This window comes from Cyprinodon tularosa, unplaced genomic scaffold, assembly GCF_016077235.1.
Source record: "Cyprinodon tularosa strain WSP-4 unplaced genomic scaffold, ASM1607723v1 ctg153, whole genome shotgun sequence".
NCBI classification, from domain to species: Eukaryota; Metazoa; Chordata; class Actinopteri; order Cyprinodontiformes; family Cyprinodontidae; genus Cyprinodon; species Cyprinodon tularosa.
Window position 1 is genome coordinate 453,069 of NW_024038364.1, and position 25,290 is coordinate 478,358.

The 25,290-nt window shown below is 37.7% G+C and overlaps 1 protein-coding gene across 2 annotated transcripts; it reads right to left on the reverse strand.

Moving 5' to 3' along the window:
• Window positions 1-512: 512 nt before the first annotated feature.
• On the reverse strand, window positions 513-25,290 carry LOC119779920 (zinc fingers and homeoboxes protein 2-like). 2 transcript variants are annotated; one of them, XM_038279770.1, is made up of 4 exons: window positions 25,085-25,290; window positions 22,024-25,000; window positions 15,079-15,261; window positions 513-1,933 (listed from the first exon to the last, which is right to left on the reverse strand). In XM_038279770.1, exons 2-3 carry the CDS (start codon window positions 24,948-24,950, stop codon window positions 15,081-15,083), a joined length of 3,108 nt encoding a protein of 1,035 aa, XP_038135698.1. In that variant the 5' UTR covers window positions 24,951-25,000; window positions 25,085-25,290; the 3' UTR covers window positions 513-1,933; window positions 15,079-15,080. The 2 variants fall into 2 exon arrangements, with proteins under 2 accessions (XP_038135698.1, XP_038135697.1); XM_038279769.1 differs by having other exon boundaries at window positions 22,024-25,290.

The following is a 25,290-nucleotide window of genomic DNA, read 5'->3' on the forward strand; positions in this document are numbered from 1 at the left end:
AGTAAAGCACGGATCATGAAAGAAGTCGACTTATACATGCACCGTTTAGATTGTAAACAAACAGGTCAGAAAGAAAATATAAAACACCTGATAGTGTCCTATAGGTGTAAAGGTTTAGAAAAAGTTGAATATCGCAAAAAAGGAAAATGATTTAAATGGAATTTTTATGAAATGGATGAAAATAAAACTCCAAGAACGAAGCTGTGATCCAACAGCTTGCTGAGAACAATACATTTAAGCTAATTTAACCATATTGTCACACAAAATCCACCATTTGTTATTCATGTGCATCAGGGGACGCATTGGAATAAAGTCTGGGACATTAAAGTGGTGAACATAAAGAAAGAGAAGTGGAGTTCCCAATCAGTATGGAAGCCGTGCGCCTAAAATTTACCTGTTTATCTGTTTTCCTTGGCAGGAAACTTGTAAACATTGAGAATCATCACTGAACACCAGCAAAATTTCCATTTTAGATTCAATTTCTTTTTTTTTTTTCCTTTTTCGAGTTTGCATTTTTGAACATTTGAGAAGAAAATATTCATCTTTAAATTTTCGGAGCACAAGACACAGCCGCAGCTAAACTGCTTTTTGCCATCTCTTCCGAAGCAGTTTAGCACTTTTCCCATAATTTTACTTGTTAAAACAACAATATTAGACTAAAGAAAAATACTTTAAATCATCATAGTTTAAGTGTTTCAGTACCATTTTTTTGTAAATAAAAAATAAATAAATAAAATATTTTAGAAGCATTGTTCTGCTTTCTACATAAACTCAGTTCAACAACCATGAATCCAGTTTAGCCTGAATTCAAAGCAGGATACTAAGTAGCTAAATGGGCTTCATTGAATTGTGATTCTCAGCATGTCAGAAACTAAATGGGTCAAAATATAGAATCGCAAAAAAAAGTGCATTATGGCATCTAAATATAAATGCATTCAAGAACTACTGCACTTATTAAGTATTAGTGCATTAAAAAGATGCATCAAGCCGATGGTGAATGAATAATTTCTACGGCAACCAGCTCAGACAATAAGCCTGCAGTCGCCTGCTTATTAGACCTACTTTGGTAATTTAACAGGAGAGACGGATTGGGCCACATCGCATCTTTTGATTGTTGGGGGATGAGAAACAAGCTCATTTTTAGGTGTCGTTGTTTCAGCCAGCTCAGATGCAGTGTTAATAAATGGAGGAGAGAAACAAGTCAGGCACTTCCTATGGAAAGCAATAAAAGCACTTATAATTGTAGGATCAGAGGTTTAGAAACCATAATAGTTTAAGACCTTGGTAAACCTTCAAAGTGTCCCCTGACAGCGTGTCCATACAGGGTTACACTCTATGGGTAACTTTAGACGTATAACAACAATCTAAAATGGGCCATCAGATCTTGATTGTTTGCATGATTTTTAAATCAGTCTCTCATTGCTTTCTGCACTAAACTCGTCATTGCTAATTAGCCCTAATGTCTCTTGTTTTGTTTGTATAATATTTTTGTTAAACACAAAATCACAGTGAAAACTAGAACTATAAATATGAGCTGTATTATAAAGGGATGGGTTTTTCAATTACTTGCACAGATTGTGAAACTGAAGATCTATTTGAGCTCTTTAGATTTCAGTTTCTTGGGTCCTCCTAATAAAACCTGCCGCCTCTTAAGCCCAGTCCTACTTCAAATCGACTCCCTCCCTTCCTTCTCTGCAGGAGTAACATCAGGAATAAAACACCGAGGAGGTTACCTCAGACAGGATGGAGGAGGGCGTTGTGCGTGACCTTGGATGCGACAATCAAGAGATAAGAATTGGTTTTAAAAAATAATAATACAGTACAATATCTGTCAATTAAAAGAAAAAAGAAAGAAAAAACCCCAAAAACTTTTATTTCTCCATTCTTCAGATTCTTTCCTCCTGTGTTTCCAGCAGCAGCGATGGCGGAAAATCTGAAAAATGAAAAAGAAAGCCAGTCAAAAGTGTCCATCTTTTAACAACACACGGAAATGTCAATGTGAACTCAGGGTAACATTTCCTTAAATGGGACAAAATAAATCCTATATGGGAACAGAAAGGGATTAAAAAGCAATTGTTTGCGCCGAGGCTGCAATCTGTTCTAATCCACGTAGGTGGTTTGATGTTCAAAGATGTGTTTTGTTTGAATTAAACTAAATCAGAGCCAAAAAAAAACTCAGTTTGTAGAAACAGGACAATAGATCATGACATTCATCCATATATGGAAAAGTTCATTTTAAGGTATTTCACATCAAATTCTTTTTCACAAAGAAGGTAAAACGTTTGAGAATCATAATCTACATCAAACCAGTGATTTAGGTACTTTTTTCTTTAATAATATATAATTTTCAGATTACTGTAGGTCCATGAGGATTTCAAAATGGCAGAAATACATAACTGTGCTATTTAATGAATCAAATATAACATTTAATAGGTTTTATAATTCTGTTTGCTTTTTATTTATGGCTTTGGTCACAAATTTTAACCAGAATTGTTTAATTTATGCAATGTAACGTATAAAAAATGGATAGAAATCAGTTTGTTCAACTTATGAAAATAAATGTATTTATAGTGACCAGGAAATTAGTTTTAACTTCAATGTTTACATATGCAGTCATTTATTTTTCACTCTGATGTTAAAACATTTTCTTCCCTATTTAAGCACAGAAAAGATATTTCAATCTAAAAAAATTAAATTCAGAAAATGTGTTTTACCTTCATTCATATTTAGTGGTTTATTTCTTAAATGTTTGGTAGAATTGCCTTATAAACTATATGGCGCTGAACCTTTTCAAGCTTAAAAATGAGTTTGATTAAATTCTGTACAAGTACATCCTGACAGATGCTTCAATCAGTCAACGTCCCTGACAAATCAAATTATTAGATACACTATATTGCCAAAAGTATTTGCTCACCTGCCTTGACTCACATATGAGCTTAAGTGACATCCCGTTCCTAATCCATAGGGTTCAATATGACGTCGGTCCACCCTTTGCAGCTAGAACAGCTTCAACTCTTCTGGGAAGGCTGTCCACAAGGTTTAGGAGTGTGTTTATGGGAATTTTTGACCATTCTTCCAGAAGCGCATTTGTGAGGTCGCACACTGATGTTGGACGAGAAGGCCTGGCTCTCAGTCTCCGCTCTAATTCATCCCAAAGGTGTTCTATCGGGTTGAGGTCAGGACTCTGTGCAGGCCAGTCAAGTTCATCCACACCAGACTCTGTCATCCATGTCTTTATGGACCTTGCTTTGTGCACTGGTGCACAGTCATGTTGGAAGAGGAAGGGGCCAGCTCCAAACTGTTCCCACAAAGTTGGGAGCATGGAATTGTCCAAAATGTCTTGGTATGCTGAAGCATTCAGAGTTCCTTTCACTGGAACTAAGGGGCCAAGCCCAGCTCCTGAAAAACAACCTCACACCATAATCCCCCCTCCACCAAACTTTACACTTGGCACAATGCAGTCAGACAAGTACCGTTCTCCTGGCAACCGCCAAACCCAGACCCGTCCATCAGATTGCCAGATGGAGAAGCGCGATTCGTCACTCCAGAGAACGCGTCTCCACTGCTCTAGAGTCCAGTGGCGGCGTGCTTTACACCACCGCATCCGACGCTTTGCATTGCACTTGGTGATGTATGGCTTGGATGCAGCTGCTCGACCATGGAAACCCATTCCATGAAGCTCTCTGCGCACTGTTCTTGAGCTAATCTGAAGGCCACATGAAGTTTGGAGGTCTGTAGTGATTGACTCTGCAGAAAGTTGGCGACCTCTTCGCACTATGCGCGTCAGCATCCGCTGACCCCGCTCCGTCAGTTTACGTGGCCTACCACTTCGTGGCTGAGTTGCTGTCGTTCCCAAACACTTCCATTTTCTTATAATACAGCTGACAGTTGACTGTGGAATATTTAGGAGCGAGGAAATTTCACGACTGGATTTGTTGCACAGGTGGCATCCTATCACAGTTCCACGCTGGAATTCACTGAGCTCCTGAGAGCGACCCATTCTTTCACAAATGTTTGTAAAAACAGTCTGCATGCCTAGGTGCTTGAATTTATACACCTGTGGCCATGGAAGTGATTGGAACACCTGATTCCAATAATTTGGATGGGTGAGCAAATACTTTTGGCAATATAGTGTACATTTTCTTTTTATGCTTGACATGCCAGGTATTTTTCAAGCTATAAGTGCATCAACGGTATGCGCTTTATAACGCCTTTTATCGGTTAAATGAAAAAAATCTGATTATTATTCTATTAGATTCAAACTACTGCTGCTATCAAAGAGCCCGCAGCACGTGAATCCCCTAAAAATCAGAAATGGTCTAAATTTAAATCGGCAGCTCACATCTCAAAGAAAACTGTAAATCAAAAAAGGTTGATCAGTGAAGAAGAGGGAAAAAAAAGGCGCAAAACTCAGAGTACAACTCTTATTTCCTGCAGACTTTGAATGCAACTCTCTCCTTACTGGCAAGTTTGATTGGTTGCTATTATGTTTGACAGAAAAAGATTGAGCACCAATTTAGCAGAATTTGCATCTGTGGCACAAAGGGCACATGCAGAGCGAGGCAGAGTTGGAGACTTTTTTCCTGTTTTGTTTCAATAAAAGATGAGTCAAAGATACAAACCGTTTCTGCTGCTGCACAGACTCACATTTTCATTTCAAAACGTTACAAAGTTAGATTTATTGGTGCCGCACAATTTTGGCCCAAATCCGAGTCCACAGTAGTGCTCAATCAGCTTTTTAGTAAAAATATTTTTTTATGGCATCCAGCATACTAATGCTTTGCTGCAAAGATCAAAGATCATCAAAGGGATTTTAAAACAATTTACAGTTTAAACAAACACAGAAATGTCATCTGGAAATAATCACTAATTAGCAGCAGAGCAACTGGTCACCGCTGCTAAGCAACAGCAAAACAATCCAGCAAACCCAGAGGAATATTTGAGCTTCCTCAGCATTACTTGGATGAACTAATCTAGATGCCGGTTGAAGTGTTGCAAATTGTCATTAAGATAACAATATAAAGCGACTTAAAGGGAAGAGCTTTAATATAATTTCAAGGAAATGTGCAACAGCAATGCATTTCTATAAAAGAGACCAATCCAACTGCAGTGATCTATAAAAATCTTCAAGAATTTCGTGGAAAAAGAAATAACCTGCTTCCCTGTCGGAACTAAGCGTTTAGTTCGTGAATTAAACCAACAATAAAAAGTGAAACTTTGATTCTCTCATATAAAAAGAAATTCATTCATTATCATAAAAAACAAAATCAAAACTCATCTTAAAAATTTAAGCCATATTTGATTTATGCAGATAAACATTTTTGGAATTTCAGAATCGGTCTCACTCCAGTAGCAGCTTCAAAGCATCCAGCGAAAACGTGCAGCGATTTGAATAAAATCCATCTCTGACACGACAATCATTGTGCTTCTCAACAAGGAACAGCAGAAAAGGATAAAACATTTTCAACAGCGTCTTCTATTAAAATGCATCACATTCCAATCCGGAGGACCGTGCCTCCTTTGAAGAGGGTCTTGCAGCACTTTCTAGTTTCACACACTGATTACTTTCTCCCATCTGGGACGCACATGACATGACAGTTCATGGCGCAGTGGAAAAAAGATTTAGATCTGATTAACATGCAAACTTTATGTGATAACCAGCCTGTAAAATCTGAAACCTGCTGTGGAACAAGCATTGTTTCAAATCCATCACTGCTTATAAAAAAAAAGAAAATTAACGGTTAAACTTATGGCTTTAATTATTCAACAATAAGTCCTAATCCTAAAACTGTGATTATTTGGAAAACAGGTAATTTTACTGTCCACCGTCCCTTTTGTTTTACATTACAAGAAGCACAGCAGCATTTTAGCAATTAAACCTTAATCTATAAGCTGCGACTGTTGATAAGTTATTACGGGACGCTGCGCCGCGCTGCGCTGATTAAATGAAGCCTCGAGCTGCTGTGATTAGTGAGACAGGACAATAGATGGTGGGCACACACACACTGAGCTGTGGAGATCACAGCACATCAATTTTCACCGCAGGAATTTGCTCCATAAATTGTTATGACTCTCCATAATAATCGTTCTTTATCACTTCTTCCTCACATCATCTTCCTGCCGTGATCTCATACTTCTCACCTGATGTTTTCACTCAGTGAACTGAATTTGAGCAAAAATAATCTGCTCTTCATTAGAAGCAAAACTATTTATAGTTGGGTATTTAAATGTCCAAGTTCAAAGGTCAACTCTAAGGTCCTTCTATGCGTTTAATCGTATTTTATAACTAATTTATATACCCTTGTTATTGGTAACATTTTCCTTATAATATCTGGACTTTTCTCTAAGTTTACTGTGGAATTTACTTCCAATGCTCATTGTTATTCACAGACCCTCATTATGCATTATATATATCTCTCTCTATATAGATATATATATTAATATTCAACAGAGAAAACTCTCAGACTTTTCAGATGGATTATTTATGATGTCTTCTCTTTTTCAAACATGGTGGGACAGAGGAACATGAAAAAGAAAATGAGCTGATAATAGATGGAACTGTCTATATATAGGTGCTGATTATATAATTAGAATATCATAAAAAGAAAGTAATTTTTTTCAGTAATTCCAGTTCTGCATATCAGTCATTCATTACTCACATACAGGTATACTCTAAGTTTTCACTTATTTTATGTAGATGATTATAACTAAGGGCTGCACGGCGAAACAGTGGGCAGCAAGAAAGTTACGGGTTCAATTCCTAGTCAGGGGTCTTTCTGCATGTGCATGTTGCATGTTCTCCCTGTGCATGCGTGGGTTCTCTCCAGGTACTCCAGCTTTGTCCCACAGTCCATAAAACCTGACTGTTAGGTTAATTGGCTTCTCTAAATTCTTCTTAGGTGTGATTGTGTGTGAATGGTTGTGTGTCTCTGTGCTGTCTTGCGACAGACTAGCAACCTGTTCAGGGTGTACCCAGCCTCTCGCCCCTAGACTGCCGGAGATAGGCACAAGGACTAAGCCTGAGACGATGGATGGATTATAACTAATTGATGAAAACCCTAAATTCATTCTCTCAGAAAATCTGAATATTACTCAAGGATTTCCAGAAAGGAGTCTCTATGCCTGATTACTGCGCCAATGCTGTGTGGCTCCGGTGCTATAAGAGCCCAGATTGCTCTCCTGCATTGTTTGGTCTGACATATTGCATCTTCCTCTTCACAATACTCTATAGATTTTCTATGGATTTAAAGTCAGGCAGGTTTACAACTTCAGTTATACCATGGTCCTTCAACTAAACTTGTAACACGTCCTATCGGAATCTGACATCTGCGTCTCTATAAAGTTGCTCCTCTACAGGAACCATGTCCTGATAGACGGCTGCGTTAATCTTAGACCTCAGAAAACAGATTGGACCAACACCAGCAGATGTCACGGCATCCCAAACCAACCCTGACTGTGGAGACTTTACATTACACCTCAAAAAACGTGGATCCTGCGCCTCTTATCTCCTTCTCCAGGCTGTGACCTAGATTTCCAAAACAAACCGTTGGATTTACTTCAATCAGAGAACATAACTTTGGACCCCTCAGCAGCAGCTCTGTCCTCTTTGTCTTTAAACCAGGTGAGACACTTTAGATGCAGCCTCTTGCTTACGAGTGGCTTTACACAAGGACTGTGGCAGCTGAGACCCATGTCTTACGGCGTGACGCTCCTTAAAACACCAGCTCCAGCTGCAGTCTTCTTTATGAATCTCCCCACATTGTTTCACAATCCTCTCCAGGGTGTGATTATCCCCATTGCCTGGACCCTTTAGCAATGACCTTTTGTGTCTCACCCTCCTTGTGGTGTCAATGGTTGTCTTTTGCAGCACTGTGAGGACAGCAGTCTCCCCAACGGTCGCGTATCCAACAGAACTACACTAAGAGAGCCTCTAAAGACCTTCGCAGGTGTTTTGAGTTAATTAGCTGGTTAGCGTGTGGCACCAGGTTTATTCATTATTATAAAACCTTTGCACAATATTCTACATTTCTGAGATGCTGAATTTAAGGTTTTATTAGTTATCACTAATAATTGTCTAAATTAAAAAAATAAACACATATATATCAGTCTGAGTAATGAATGAATGTAACTGACTAGTTTTACTTTTTCTTTAATAAATAAACTTTTCATGTTTTATTTATACTGCTCATATATTGTAATTATTCACTGCAAAAACTGTCAAGAAATAAGTCTTAAAATAAGATAATTAGATAATATGCACTTGAAATAAGACAATGTTTTTTTTTTTCTTATTTTAAATGTAAATTGTCTTGTTCCATTGGCAAAATGTCTCAATTCAAGAACAGATGCACTTATTTTTAGAAAAAAATTACTTATTTAGATTATAGAAAAATGTCCAGTGTATGACCAGTATAATTAAGATATAGATTAATGTGGAAATAATAAAATCCGTTAAGAACTGCATGTACACAGCTTTGAACTGTTATTTAGAAGACCAGTAATTTTTACGTATTCTTTCTAATAAAAGCGTTCATGCACCCTGAACTTTTTACATTATGTAAAATTATGTACATTATGTACATGAATCTATCGCTATTCCCTTTATTGGAATTTTATGTGAAAGTTTCATCCCAAAACCATTCACGATTGCCTAAATTAAAATCTGAGAGACGAGGCATGCATTTGTACTTAGACCCACTGAGTCATTACTTTTGGCCCTGGAGACCTTGTTCCTTTAAAAGCTTCATAAATCTCAACACTGAAGAGCTCAGGCTCTGTGGCACTGAATAGAAACAATGGAAAAAGTCTCAGCATCGTGTTATTACATCCAGACTGATTCTAATCACCAGATTCCTAAAGATAACTGTGAACGGAGATACAATATCACATTTTAGGTGACTGAATAAAAGCGCATTAACCTTTTATCATTCAGGAATTTTGAAAGCTGTGAACTTTATCTAGAAAGTGCAAAATTATTAACTATTTTGTGCTGGTTTTATCATGTAGGACTAGTGTGAAATTCTGATTAATTCTTTAGGATCATGCAATAGGATTAATAATAATTATTAAGTACTTTTTTTCCTTTAGAAGTTAATGTGGCTGACAGATGTAGACTTTTTCACTACAAAAACGATCTTAAAATGGCAAAAAAAATCTTAAAATAAGTGTATTTAACCTTGATTTGAGTGGCTAAATAAGAGAATCTGCCAATGGAAAGAGAATGTTTAGGCTTAAAATAAAAATAATTAGATATTATGCAATTGAAATAACAGACTCTTGGGTTTGTTCTTATTTTAAATGTAGATTGTCTCACTTAGCTGCTCAATTCAAGAAAAAATGCATTTAATTTAAGAAAAATTGACTTAGATTTTTTCTCTTGCACCGTGGAGCTTTAAATTTATGAAGGTTCGTACTCCTGTTTCCTGTTGTCCGCTTTAATGACAGCAGTAGGAAATACGCTAATAGGCTTTATTAGCTTCACTCTAAACGCTCTGAAGTGCTAGCATCTTGCTACATTTCTTTAATTATTATTATAAATAAAAAATTAAGTAAATATTTAAATTCTCAATCTTGACGTCTTCGGATTCTGAAGAAATTACATGACAGAAACATGTTAGAATAACAAAAAAATAATTTAATGGTTTCGATACTATGGTTTCGAGCTACAAAATGTTAAATTATCAGAGCTGCTCAGTGATGCAGTGGGTAGCACTGCTGCCTTGCAGCAGGAGGTTCTGGGTTCGATTCCTGGCCAGGGGTCTTTCTGCATGGAGTTTGCACGTTCTCCGTTTGCATGTGTGGGTTCTCTCTGGGTACTCAGGCTTCCTCCCACAGTCCAAAAACATGACTGTCAGGTTAATTGGCTTCTCTAAATTCTCCTTAGGTGTGTGTGTGAATGGTTGTTTGTCCTGTTTGTCTCTGTTTCCCTGCGATGGATTGAAGACCAGTCCATGGTGGACCCCACCTCTCACCCATACACAGCTGGAGATAGGAACCAGCAGCACCTCATGACCCCACTTGGGATAAGCTCTGGAAAATGGATGGATGTTAAATTATCAGAATTTTTTTCTTAATGTGGCAAATTTCTTTATTTTTAATTGTCAGTTATGTTTATTTAAAATGTTGAAGGATTTATCAGATTCTACACACTGAAATTTGAAAAAGTAGAGAAAGTTGTTGACGTCTACGAAGCTTATTTTAAGTCAGCGGGGTTCAGCGCTCTGAAAACCTCCCTGGTCATTTTTCTTTCAGCCAAACCAATCTGCATGGCAGATTTCCGCCTCCAATAATACCTGGCACCTGAGCAGAGCCGCAGCCGTAACAAACTGAGTTTAGATAGCAGCTCATGTTCATTTATCATCCTACTCACAAACTAAGTCACAACCATCACCACACCTCCCCCGGCTCCTCCATAACACAAACTTATTATCATGTTGTTGTTGTTATGCGCTGTACTGCCGCTGCTGAGATGAACTGGGAAAATGACAGTTTGATTGAGGCTTAAGCACGTCGGACAGTGAAAAACCAAAGCTCTGTGAAAGAAGAGGAAGATCTCTGCGACGCCGCTGCTGTGTTTCACTGCTGTGTGGGTTGGAGTGGTGAGCAGGAGAGCGGAGGAGTTTACGAGAGCGGCTGCACCAGACTCGGGAGCAACAGTAAATAAATCTGGGCCGTTGTTTAGGAGCATGTAATGAGCAAGCATAGCAACAAATAAAAACACCTTCTGTGGCTCTCGAGGTGCTTTGTAAGCAGGTTAACCCCGAAGATGTAAAATGCGCTCCTTTCTACCTTCCTCCTAATCTCTTTTTTTTCTATTTTATAATCAGAAAATCCTACAGAGAATGAAAGACACTGGAATCTTCACTTCATATTGCTGTCTTGACTCTTGTGACCTGATCTTTGTTTAACTGAGTTCCTCTTTTTGTAGAAAGCGGAGCACTTTTCAGTACCTTACAAAAGATGACTCCAAACGCAGCATTGGGCAGAATACAGCTTTAGAAACATAAATGTTTCTAAAGCTCCTAATATGAAACAAACACTGAATTTAAGTGTTTTTTTTCTTTACTTAATGAATTTTTGACATCAACATTCAAGCCAATGTTTGCGTGTCAAGAGTTTTCTTTCTTGAAGAGGAAAAAAGCACGTTTACGTTTATTTCAGGAGAGCAGAAAGCTGCATGTTGTTTCCTGACGTCGTCCCCTGTGGGACAAATAAAGCACTTCTGAACTATGTGAGAGTAAAAACAAAGGTGCGCGTCTCTTTTTTTAAACAGCACTGATGGCAAACATGTCATTTGCAAACACTCACTGTGGGCTATTTAAAAACGCTGCATATTGATTATTGATTTTAGCTGTCATGTACCGATTTTGATGCTATCCTAAAGTAGAGGCAATCTCTCAAAAGTGACAAAGAAGTTGTGTCTCAACCTTTTTTTTTTTTTTAAATAGACATTTGTCTTGAAGAAGTGATTTGAATGGATTCTATTTTGATGAGCAAAAGCCAAGCAGGCACATTAAGACATTCAATCTTCTGTCAGAACAGACAGTGGAGGGAACAAGCAGCAGACTCTGTCAACACTCTTTGCCCTAGGCACAGCCTTTCATCTATCAAACTTTGCCACACTGGGGGGTCTGCTGCTATTTCAGGACTCCAAAAAAATCTAGAACCCCCCACCTCCCCACACACACACACACACACTGCACATTTATAACCAAGTAAGTGTTCAGCCAAAACCCATACAGCGACACACACACACAAAGACTTCCCGGATTTGTTTGTTTGTTGACTGGGATTGAGGTATTGGCTTCAACACTGACAGAACATGGGAGGGCGGGGGGGGGGGCTGGACACTGGAGACCAGTGAGGAGCATGCTGAGACAAATCAGTTTTAGAAGAAGACAATCTGCAGATTTGTGTGTAAGGAACAGTCTGCATCTATTTCGGATTTCAATAAAAAAAAAGATGAAAAAAAGCAAAAAAAAAAGTGACTTTTCTCTGTTAATTGTGAACCCACAGCAGACACCTTGTTTAAACTAAAAAAATAAGATCTCTGAGATCTATTAGCTCATCAATAAACAGCAAAAAAAAGCTGCTCAATTCAGAAGGGCTATTAACGTTTAATGGTCCGACATTTTTAAGGCAAAGTAAAAAAAAAAAAAAAAACACATTAAATTGGGTTTAATTTGGGCAGAAATGATGAAACTCTCCAAATAATCGATAATATTCGGTCTTATTGTAACGCTAAGCAGTTTAGCTTAGAGAAGCAGTTAGTAGATGTGGTTAAGCTGCTATTGCCTTAAATAGTCGAATGTGTCAAATATTTATTCTTAGATGTCTCTTAGGGTTACTAACTTTTTAAGATGTTAAAGAAGTAAAAATGTTTACCGACTGCATGAAGATTGTCGTTTCAGATAATAACTGATAATCGACACATTTAGAAAACATTTTGCATAAAAAGAACTTTAGTATTTGTATTAGTGTTAGAGAAGACAGCGTGGATCTAGAGATGCACCAGTGGATTTAAGGCTAAATGGAATAAACCAGTTTACTACTGACCAAAACTGGAACCAGAACCAGTCAGTAAAACAAGGGAAAAATCTGCTGTTTTTTCCTGTATACCGAATGATTTCCACCAGTGCTTGTAGAACAGACTGGCTTCGTCCTCATCCAACATGCCAATAGGATCAGGGAGGGGGGATCAAGTAAAAGCCTTTTTTCTGCTCATGCTAGCGTCCCCACTTTTAGCAAATCTTGCGAGTGAGCTGTCACTTGAAAAGACAGACTCGCCTTTTTACAGATGTTTTCTCTGTTGCACGTTAGGAGCCAGAGTAACAAAAGAAAAGACAAATCATAAAGCGTGTCTTAGCTGTACTCCTATTACCGCCATTTAATTTGAAATCCATCATGCACCTCCTGGTTGTTTACATAAAGATAAATGGGTTTTAGAGGGAAGAGAGGCAGCTTATTAAATATGTTTTATGATATTTTTTATTCCAAATCTTTAATGCTGCTTTCTAACACATATAAAGGCGTTACTTTTTATTCTATTGACTGGATGTGGTGCTAAGATGCTTGATTTTCAACCTTATTTAACTTAATAACTTAATCAACTTATTTCAACCGTTGCGTATATTAGCTGCGACATATGAATCAAGATGCTATGACTGAGAAAATTTGATTGACAGATGACTTTTGATACATGATTGGCTGAATTTAGGTGTTCAGGCTGATGTATAACTAACTGGCCTGCATAAAATAACGAAAAAAAAAACACTGATTTTAAGACAAAATTTTTAAAAATAATATACATTTTCTAACTTTTAGGACAATATGGTCTGATAAAGGGTACGTTTATATACATGTTTAAGTCAGAATGATTTGAAATTTAAATATAACTTCCCAATGACTTTAAAGTTAAACTTTATTTCCATTATATGGTTTTATTTGAATGTTAAAATCTTCACAGGCTGAGAGTTAATCCTAAAATGATCCAAAAACAGTTTCACTGCAATCGAATGAAGAACCGTAGTGAGAAATCAGCGACATCTGACTAATTATCATTTCTGGTATGTGAGAAAGGTTAAGTGGCCCATTAAGAGCCAAAATGGCACCAGTATTGGTTCTGCCTGGAAAAACCTACTTTAAAGCATCTGTAAAACTGCTCATCTGCTTTTTTATTAGCTACTCTAACACAAATAATAATCAGATATTACTTTATAAATTCTTTGATTAACGATACAGTTTTAAGATGCTTTTAAAATAAAGTGCTTTTTTTTAAGGAAGAGAAAAAAAAAATTCTGTATCCTGCATGAATTTACTCTATTATCTTTATCCCATGTAGTATTTTTTGCACCATGTTTTTTTTTTCTCACACACTGTTTACATTTGATCCCTGCTGCAATTTAAGAAATGGAAATATTTAATGCAATTTCGTGTTGTATACACCCTTTGTATACCTAACACAGTATGACAATAAAAGATGTCCAAGTCTAACTAAGTATTCGCACATACGTTTGCAGGTCTTGGGAGTGTCCCTGGGATGAGCGGGAGGGGATTGGACACGTATAAGCTTTTGCTTCTTCCATCCCCTTTTCAAGCCATGCATATGTATTGTTTGTCATTATATGTATTGTAAAATGTGTGCAGGTTTGAAATAAACTTTTTGAAATGAAAAATACCTCAACTAAACGTTGAAACCTGTATTACATATGCAGCTATTGTGGTTTTATTTATATCAAAGTGATGGACAATTCTTCAGGCTATAGGAATATTCGCCTGATTGTGTCTCTATGTTTCATCATCTGTATTAACATTTCAGAAATTAGTTTATACTCTTATCTCTTTTTATATATTTACCATTATAAAGTAAAAAAAAAACTCTGAATATAAATAATAATTAACCAAATAAGTGTGAATACTTTTTTACTCACTCTATAAATAGAAAATGCAGATTTTCATACTGTGAACTCTTAGGAGAAACACTAACAAAAGGTTCATGTTGCAACAAGTGGCTAAGATTTAAATTTGTGTGTTTTACACACAAAGCTTTAAGAACCCAAACGGGTGAGACCGCGGCGACAGTAAAGTCCTCCAACCAACAGCAACATGGGGGACGACTAACATGTTTAAAATGTTTAGTGGAAAAACTTTTTTGAGAGATAATCTTGAAAGAGTTTCCTGGTTATAAATAAAAGGAAAAGAATTTCTATAAAACTGTTTTTGTAAATGAAACTCCACCAGAAAAAGCTTTAAATTTATTATCATGTTAATGACTAAACATCAGCAATGCCCCTGGAAAACCATGGTTCATTTTCCAACGTTTCAAAAGAAGGTTACCACACATTTCTGACATTTATAACATGATAAATTTATCATCTAAAAAAGGATTAATTAACAGATTTTGTGAGGAATTTAAATGCAGCTGCAGGTTTAATTAAACATTTCTGCCTTTCACATGAATAGATGATTTATAAATGAATCACCTCTGATTTAGAAACTCTCAAATGAATCAGATTCACCAACATCTCCATTAGTGATGTAACTTTACAGCAGACAGGCCGCAGAGGACCGACCTCTCACCTTTAACCTGTGAGCCGCCCGGACGTCTCCTCCGCCATCTTCCTCTCTCTGTCCAGCAGCAGCTCCCGTCCCATCCTCAGAGGCCCGTCCTCCAGCCAGCTCCCGAACATCTCCCGCGCTCCTCCCATGACTCCCCCGTTCTGGGAGCCGTTCTTCATTTCGACCATACTCTGCTGCCTCAGTCTGTTGGACAAATTTTAACACCACAGTTACGGCAGTGGCATACATCATTAAGATCCATTATTGTTTCTAAACGCTGCTACTGAGACCCTGCTGGTCATCAATGATGAGCCTCATATGAATGTTAATGTGTTTCTGTGTCCTCTGGGTTTCACTGGTTCAGACAGCGATGCACAGGACAGCGTTCTGCTTTAATAATTCTCTGCAATGAAGGCATCTATGATAGATCATACTTATAAAAACCATAAAAATATGAGATGTTTAGTGGTAAAAGTATTCATGTGGATAAAGACAAACATCTTCTTTCAAAAGTAAACTAATGTCGACTCATTAAGTTGTTTACTTCTCTGCTGTTAATTACAGTTTTCCATTTTCTTGTAAACAGTCTGTTGCTGTTTTTTTAATGCAAAGTTATTACATAGTTCATCCTTCTGAGTTACACATTTCATTTGATCCAACTATCCAATTTGTGATAATGGTACGGTCATTTTTCCTTCTGATGTAAACACCTTAATTTCGTCTCTTTGAGACAATAATGGAGTATTTTGTTCTAATTTAAACACACTACATCCTTTAAAAAGTTTTGCAAAAAGCATTAATCTTTTACTCCGTGGTCCAAAATCAGAAGGTTTTAACATTAAGGGCCTGATTTTAATTTTTTAAAGTCATGTACATCCTTTCTTAGTTTCAAAAAAGCTGTGCATGACTTTACACTTTAAAGTGATCACTGTAAGCGAAATATATTTTCTTGTATAATTTCTGAATTGGTTATTGTTAAGGAAAGTGTAGCTTAATTTAGTTGTAAGAAGGCAGGCGTTCATAAGCTTTGCCTTCAGCCTTTCAGTCACAATACTGTCATGGGTACTGAGTCATAGGAAGGGCTACCAATACTGAAATAGAATAAAATAGGTTAGAAAATCAATTTATTCTCCCAGAATGGAGAAAATCTGGTGTTTAAAACACTCTTTATTTTATAATCAGTTATTATACGTTCCGCTTTTGGAAAATCATTGATACTTTTGACTGAGAGGGGAACTCATGATAAGACAAAATGCACAAAGGGGTAAACAAGTCAAAAAAGGTTGGGAAATTAGCTCCTACTGTCTCTCTACTTGTACGTCAACCTTGAAGATATCCCTACATATTCCTACAAAAGCAGCTCTCTTAAATAAAAATCCATACTCTTTAGGTTGTGTTCAGTTAAATGAGAAATTCTGAATTTCCGTTTTTCTGCACTAATTACTCCCAAAGTTGATCTACAAGGTTTAAGTCTGGACTCTTTGCAGACCAGGCAAGCTTATCAACCCCCAACTTCACACATTTGCAGAAAGGGAAGTGATTCAATCATCCAAATGAACTGGTATGATGGTGCGACCAAGAGACAGATGGTCTATTTCATACCTGCTGCAATTGTCCTGCTTAATAACATGAAACCATGAGTGCTGCAGCCTTTGCTAATGCTGACTGATGACACCAAGGTTGATCTGTTATTTTCTTTATAGACCAATGCATGGATTGTTTGTTCTCTGCTAATTAATGTTCCCATTGGGGACAATAAAATTACGATTGACCATTAATGATGAGTACGTGTGAGTGAAGCCTTATCATGGTGGTTTGACTTGTTTTAGGAAGGTATGATTCAACAATTACTGGATACAATATTAGGAACTGTCGTCATTTCGGATACCGCTCTATTTTACATTTTCTACAAACCTTTGTGTAGTTAGCATCAGCCTACACATGGACTAAGCTTGAGATTAGCATTTCTTTCTATAACCTGGCAAAATGCATCTTTCCTTGATGAAATTCAATAAAATATTTCTGCATCGCCTCAGTATAACAACAATAATCATCGTCTACTGTATGTGCAGCAAAGGAAAAGCCATTTTCCACTCTACCATCAAATACCACAAATGTTTGAAGTTTTTTTAACTCTTCAGGGATTATTTGCTTTAAAGTGAGGTGACTAAAACTGAGCGTCACAACAAACCATCGTTAGGTGGTTTAAAGATACGATATAAGTGAAAAGGCCCACTGTTAAGTGTAAGTATAGTGGAAGATCTGTGATGATGTAAGGTTGCGTATCTTCCAAATATCCTGGGAAACTTGAAAGGCTACCTAGATGCTGTGAAATACCCCAATATTTAAATAAACATCTAGTCAAAGCTTCCAGAAAACATAAAATGGCTCCCAAGAGACAAAATCCTCCAGCTTCTATGTACTTCCTGCTCCTCAGATCTAAAACTTATAAAGAACCAGCATGGTGAGCGGAAGAGGGGAAGTCATATATGATTGTCATAATCTCTTTGCTCTTCGCCTTTGTTTGCAGTGATGCTATCCATTAACAGGATGACCAAAGAGTCATCCAAATATCCTGCCGCATATTTGTATCAATCAGCTGTCCAAGTTGTTTTTTACTAAAACAATAAAGAAACAATAAACCTGCTGGTTTGATTTTCTGCATTTAGAGCAGGTATCTCAGTATTAATCACTCATGAGGGATTTCAATGTCAGGAGAAAGTAGCCATCATTAAAACCTTTTTATATTTATACCTGAATAAGACAAGATGCATTTTAATAGGAGGGATGAAATGGGTATAAAGGAAACTGCTATTCAACTAGCATGGCATCAAATAACACCTCTTAGAGGTACCGTAATATACTACTAAGGTATTGCTTGTTAAATCACTTTATATCGATATATATATACCTTAGGGTAAGGCTGTCTAACGTAGGACATTTTACAAATGAAAAGCATCTGCTAAACTTAACTTTTATCTAAAAATATTTAAAGATTAAATCATCATTTTATCATGTAATTTTAAGTAAAATAATCAATAGTCACATTGATGTTTTCTTTATGATCATAAAACTTATTTTATCAATTCTAGGTTTCAGAAACAGAACATTTTATGTTTTTGCAGGTGAAAAAATAACATTTTTTAGCATTTTTTTTCCTTTAAAGGCTCAAGTTTAGGACCTATTTCATTTTTAGCTGCACAATTATAATTATAAAATCTATGATAAGATGTATGTGGCTTTGAGTTTTAACACAACATTTGGGATGATGGGTGGGATGTGGTGTATTCCTAAAACTATGGATAACAGGAATAAAAAAAAAAAAATTTGAACTTTCTTATATTGACAATATGTGCATGGCATGACCCTTCATCTGCAGGTTATTTCCACTTATATATATTTTTTTACCAATTAGTAGAAAAAAACAACAGAATCACCACTTAATCTATAACCTGATTCGTTCACATTTGTTAATTAACAGGAAGTAACAGTTTTTACTTTTTTATGTACAAACAAACAGTTTTTAAACTCCTCTCATTTTCAGTATTTTCTATTTCTATGACTCCAATACCTTGAGTTTCCTCCTTTTTTAAGTATCAAGGATTTTCTCCTAAACTTGCTGGAATTGTTTTCTCCTGTTTTGAACCCAAGTTTTTAGAGGAGCCCAAAGATTTAGCTTTCCTGGAAGAGTTTAAAGCTTTTAAAGAAACGTATTCACCTTTTACCGGTATTGTGTTGACTTTGATTTTCTTTCATTAATTTATTTAGACGTTAATCTCTTATTTCGAGTTTGCAACTTTTTTAATGTGGAAAACCTTAAACTAGGTTTCCATAAAAAAAAGAAGCTTTCATCTCAAGGTAAATGAGAAGAAACAAATCTAACATTCCTTAGATTTAAATATATTTATCTTTTTATTTCCATTTTTAAACTATTCTTATTATAGTTTTCTACCCTGCATGTCAGATCTAAGTAGTATTGTAAACAGTTATTTTTTAATTTTCAGGATTTAAGGAAAATATAAAAAAAAGGTTATTTGGAGCTTTAAAAGTATTTTGTTTGTCTCAGTTCTGAATGTTCCTTCTAACCCGCTTCTCCAACACACAATTATTCAGCGCACACAGGAAACTGAATAAAAAGCTGCTTTAGGGACTTTTTTTTTTTTTATTTAGAGGGTAGCTTTTAATCACTTTTTGTGATATTAAAGGTAATTAGGTGATTGCCCACTATTATATTTAATAAGAGTGGGTCATAAGTGGAAAATGTTTTAATTAGCCAGAAGAAACTAATTATTGAAAAAGAAGGCCACAGTCTTTGGGTAATTTGAAAATCAAAATAGTTAGCTGACACATTTATGTGAAAACCGTATGTTGTGCTAAAAAAACTGTAAAAGAATAAATTTTATTCATTTTATTTGACGTTAGGAGACAAAACAGAAAATAGGTTCAACCTTAAATCTGGTGTGAGTCGACTTCAGCAACGTGTCTGCATCTTTATGTGCTTTATGCATTCATTGGTTATAGATTTTACAGAATCATCAGCAGGAAGAAGATGTTTTAAATGCTGCGAGTGCAGGTTCACCTGGTTGCTTCTTCTTTCTTTTTTTAACAGTGCTGTGCCTGAATCTAGATCTCACTCCTGGGAAGAATAAAAATGCTTGCCAAATTATTGTGCAGATATTGGTTTCCAACCTCATGGACGTGTTATCTGGCCAAACACGTCCCAAGCTGCTTGATAGGAAGGAAGACTAAATGATGTCCCGTATATTCGTTTAATACCTTGAAAAAAATGTTAATATGGTAACTAGAAATTAAAAACAAAAAAAAGCTGGAACCCATAGAGAGGGAGAAACTGAATTCATTTCTCTTGCACGGGTCCCCTGAAAAAAGTGCCTGTAGGCATTTTTTTTTCTTTTTGCTGAAGCTAATAGGAGAATATTTAAGTGAAGACTGACTGCAAAAAAGCTGAGAATAAGTTCAACTAAAACTCAGAGGAAATTAAATGATGAAATTCAACCACCTTGGGAATTAAATTTAAATAGACTTACATTTTATGATCAGTTTTACAATCTGAGCCAACAGTGAGTTACCCTGCAAGCTGTTTTTTATGTAATAATCACAAAAAACATATGGATTTTCTACAAATTACAGGACAAAACAGAGGTTTTAGTCACAGGTCGTCAGACGCACTGTGCAGATAATTAACAACAAATTAGTGGCTCTCTGTCAAGAGCTAAGAAGTGTTTTTTAACTGCTCATTACGAACAACAATCCGTTTCTTCTCAATCAATGTGAACATCTTTATCCTTGCTGATAGAATTTGCAAAAACAATTCTTGTTTATTTCTTGCCTTCCAAAAAACGAAATCAAAAACATCCCATCAGAGAATGAGTCCAAACCAAAGCTCCACACTTCTCACTGAAAAGCAGAAAGAGATCCCACATCCTGTTAATATTAGGGGCCCCTGCAGTGTCATATTTCTGTGTCTTTCAGCATTGATTTTTAAACTTCAAATGGGATTAGTCCCGAATAATTGTCTTATTTGCTTTACGCTTCCATTCAGGTCCCCAAGGTCTGCAGATGCAGGTATTTCATTAATCCTGAAAGCAATGGAGAAGCATCTTTTAATTACTGCTGGCTTCCACTGTGCAATGGCCTTCCCCAGGACCTGAGGGCAGCTGGAAGCGTTCAAGGTTTTTAAAGGCAAACTCAAGGTGTGTTGATTTAATAAAGCTTTTAATCATCCACTGTTGCCACCGACTAGATATTTACTTAGCAATCTTTGTCTTTCATGTGCAAATATCCACCTTTGACAGAATAAAAGGTCAAAGTAGCAGAACTTCACTGCACCTAAAGTGTCCACTCTGAACTCTTCTGCAACTTGGAAATGTATTATAAAACAGTTTTATACTTGACTTAATCATTGCTACCTTTTTTTCTTCTATTTTAAATTTTTTTTTATTTTATTATGTTTTTTCGCTGATTTTAGAAAGATTAATAGTTTCTCAAATTGCCTACTGTGTTTTACCCAAGCACTTTTCAGAGTAAAAAGTATTACAGTCCACACTTGATTAGCCTTAATTGCATTTGTAAGCTTTGCAGTTGGTTATAACAACAATAAAATTTCATAAACAGTAGCAGCATCAAACAAATCTTAAAATATTTTACATATTGTGTAACTTTTAATAAAAAAACAAACCTTAATAGCCCTTGTTGGATAGTGATGATTCTAAGCTAAGAAGCAATTGTAAATTGTTAGCAGCTACTGACTAACCAGTCACACAGCTTAGAAATAGTTGCTCATTTCATTTCTTTACTCTGGAATAAAAAAAGCTGTTAATCAACAATTATAAACTTCAAATTCTACTTTAACTTATTAAAAATTTCTGCCTTATTTGGAGTGTTATTTTTTTTTAATCTTTTTTTTTGTTTACTTATAAAACATTTTACAATGCTTGACCTTAAAACCCTGACTTGTGTTTTTTTTTTAAACACAGATAAATAAAATTAGAATAAAATTGACTAATGTACCACATTAACATTAACGTCAGTCAGCTCTATTGCTTAAACATAAATTACTGTATCTGAAATGAATCGGTTTAAAAAAATAAAGCTATTTAAGCAAACACATCAAAAGCCATATTTGTTAAACTACTGATATATAAAAAACCTAGTTACTAAAGCTACCACAGGGACTTACTTTGACATTAATATTGTTATGCTGTGCTTACTGTATGTGTTTACTGGGCTACTTTTTTGTGTGTTTTTTTTTTTTTGTCTATGTTGTTTTGATAAAAATATAAAAAAAACACTCATATATGTATGTATATATATATATCTATATATATATATATATATAGATATATATATATATATATATATATTTATATATATTTTTTTATTTATTTTTTTTCTCAAAAACTACTAATTTGCTAAAACCAAAATAGAAATGAAAGAACACCAAGTTACCTGCCAGCCAGCTGGTCGTGGAGCTCAGCATGCTGTTGATTGTTCAGACTATTGGATCGCTGGTCCAACAGCCAACCCAGATCCAACTCGAGCACTTTGTTGTTGTTGTTCGTCACAGCTCCTTCCTGACAACGTTGGATGATGCTGGATGCTGTTCTCTCCGGGGAACACGCAGGCTGCCCATGCCCTCCGTTTATTCCATTGTTGTGAAACAGTTCTGTCAACTCCATATTCTGTAGCCGGGTGTCGGTGAACCAGCGAGCGAGTCCTTTCCGACCCTCCAGCTGGTGCAGCTCCTCAGGGGAAGGCCACCGTGTTTGCGCAAAATCGTCCTTGAGGAGCGCCAGTGATCGGCTGTCTGGAGGCACTGAGCAGGTATTTAAGTTAGGGATGGAGGAGGGAATGGAGAGGGCATGCGAGGGAAAAGGAGGACTCTTAAGGTTGACCACATTAGTGTTTGTTTTGTGGACCCCATTCAGCTGTAGGGTTTGATGCTGTTGATGCTGTGGATGTAGCTGTTTCTCTCCTATACCAGGAATGCCCAACTTCTTGGTGCCCATGGAGTTCAGGAGAGCTTGTTCCAGGTTGTCGCGTAGTGCACGGCGCTCCACAAACCAGCTGTCAATTTCCTGATGAGACAGGCGGGTCGTGGATGCAAGATTATCCACGTCGCTGTGTGTGGGGAAGCTGTTCCGCAAGAAATTCTCCTCCAAGACTTTCAGTTGTTTTGCTGTTTTTCCTTTCATCCTCTCCAGCAAAGGGAACTGGGTCATCACTGAAGACTTTTGATGAAAATCTGTTTTTTGTAGTGCTGGTGCATCGCCACCATCCAAATGTATGATTCCGTTATTATGAGCAGGGAACGTCTGGTCCTGGAACAATTTACCATCTGAACGAGATGTCCCATTAGCCTCAGTCAGAGGACTGACAATCTTATTTCCTCTGGGGTAGCCGGCATTTAGTTCCACACTCTGGTGCTCCTTTAGCTTTTTGCCCTCCAGAGAGAACCCCTGAATTTGTGAAGGGACTTTAACTGGACTGCGGACAGACTGGATGATGGGTGGCCGCCTTATGTGAGAGTTTATCAGCGGAGGAGAGTTTGGCAGGTTCAAATCAGGCAAAGGGTGAGTATTGGCATGTTTTTCTTTGGGAGTAACATTTCTACCAAGAGGGATGAGCAAAGAGTTTTTGAATGGTGGGGCATATATAGGAGGAGGAGCTATCATCGGCCTTGTTAAGGACTCCGGAAACACCATGGAGGGCAAAGAGACAACCGGCTTGGTCTTGGAGTTTCCAGTTGCAGAGAGGATCTTCCCTTTAGAGGAAGATAGTAGTGCTGATGAGGAAGATGGTGGCGGCATTGAAGGCACTGGGAAAGATGGCCTTTTCATTTCTGCACTGACCATTGAAGCTGCTCCAGTTCTTTTAATTTCCATAGGAACTGGTGGCGGAGCCATTGGTAGGCGGTCTTTTTGGGGTGGAGGTGGTGGTGGAGGAGCCATAAGAAGTTTGTCTTTAGGGTCACCAGAATGGGGGGCGACCGCCATGATGGGTCGCTTCGCCTCAGGACCAAGTGCTGAAGCTAAGTGTGTAGGAAGGGATCGTTTAAGGTTGTGGCTGGAACCTATTGTTGCCCCTGAAGAAGAACTTGTGGTGGAGACGATGCTTAATTCACTGGAAACAATAGTCCGCACTTGACCTGGGTGCTCGACGGTTGTGTGGACGACAGGCTGCTTGGAGGCTTTGGCAGCGGGATGAGACATAGGGCTGGTAAATGTGTGATGGGAGGGAGGAATTGAACCATTGAACATTTTCTTTCTGGCTTCCTCCACCTCTTCTGGAGACCAGGTGATCCCTTGCTTCAGCCTCTGGGTGGTGAACCAGACTTTGATCTGCTCCTCCGGATGCTTGGAGGCGGCCGTGAGCCACGACAGCTCAGCATGAGTTGGGTAAGGAAACTTGTTAAAGGAAGAGATTAATGTCAAATTGTCATCTAAAGAAGGGTTGTATTTGGTGGTGTTCAAGGGAACTGCTATTTTTGGTACCGAGTTAAAGTTGGGTGGGCGCTGAAGCATTGGGGTGACATGAGAGAGCCCTTGAAGCATGGCGGGTTCAGGTATGATAACTGTTCCGTTGATGTTCAACGCTGTGATCTGATCCTTCTGGATCAAGCCGTCCAGTTGGCTTTGAAGCTCTGCTCCTCCAAAGAGTGACTGTACGTTACTGGGCGTTTTCACTGTTGTAGATATGCAATGTGAAAACAAGGAGCTGCCGTTGCCTTCCCCATGTTCGTTCGTCATTTTGCATTCAACTGAATTGTCTTTGCCTTCGATTGTCTGCTCTAAGATAGTTTGATTGTTCCTTTGTATCCGTTTAAACTTGAAGCTTGTCTCACCTGGGTGCTGGCTTTCATTATGCTCTGTAAGTGAATCAAACTTCTTTGTGTTGAAGTTGCACACGGCACAGAGATACAGTGGATTCAGAATGACGTTAGGGTGCCTGGAGTCTACATGCTCCTTAAAGTCACTCAGATTCTGCGTCAGAAATGGACAGTATTTGCATTTGTAGCCTCTAGGCTGCTTTTTCTCTGACACCTGCTCAGATTCAGTTTCTTTGTCTTTCAATCCACTGATCTTTACATTTTCCATCACATGACTTTGATCTCCTTTATCAGACTCCTCCTCTTGTACTAATGGCTCAAGGTTTTGTGTTTCCACCTGCTTTAGAAATGTCCTCTTGTCTGTGTTTTCTGCATTTTCCTGCGGCAAATCTTTTTTCCTGTTGCCTTCCGAAGGTTCTGACAGTTCATTCTCTAACACAACGTTGTCAGTCATTTTTTCCACATCCTCTGGATCTTCTTGCTCATCGGGCAGGTCGCTCATGACCCGGACCATGCAAGGGGTGGAGGACTTTCTACGACCGGACATGATGGCTGCTGCTGCTGCTGGTGGTAAACGCTGTGCTGGTGCTGCTGATTCTGTTGAAGAGACTTCGGATTTTGACGGATGGTGCTGGTGACCGACAGTATTCGCTTCTTGGGTTTTTTTTTTTTTAAGCGTACCTTACTGAGACGGAATATAGCTGAAGATTGTGGATACTGGTTGGTGGGTGGAGGAGTAGTCTCCAGCGTGCAGGAGCGAGGGCAAAGCCCAGCTGATGGCGCGGGCCCAGGACCGGCTGTTCAGTGGCGTCTCCCGCTCACCGGCAGTGTCAGCTCCCAGCCTGGGCGTCATGGGAGGGCATCACAGACAGCAGCGGCGGTCAAGC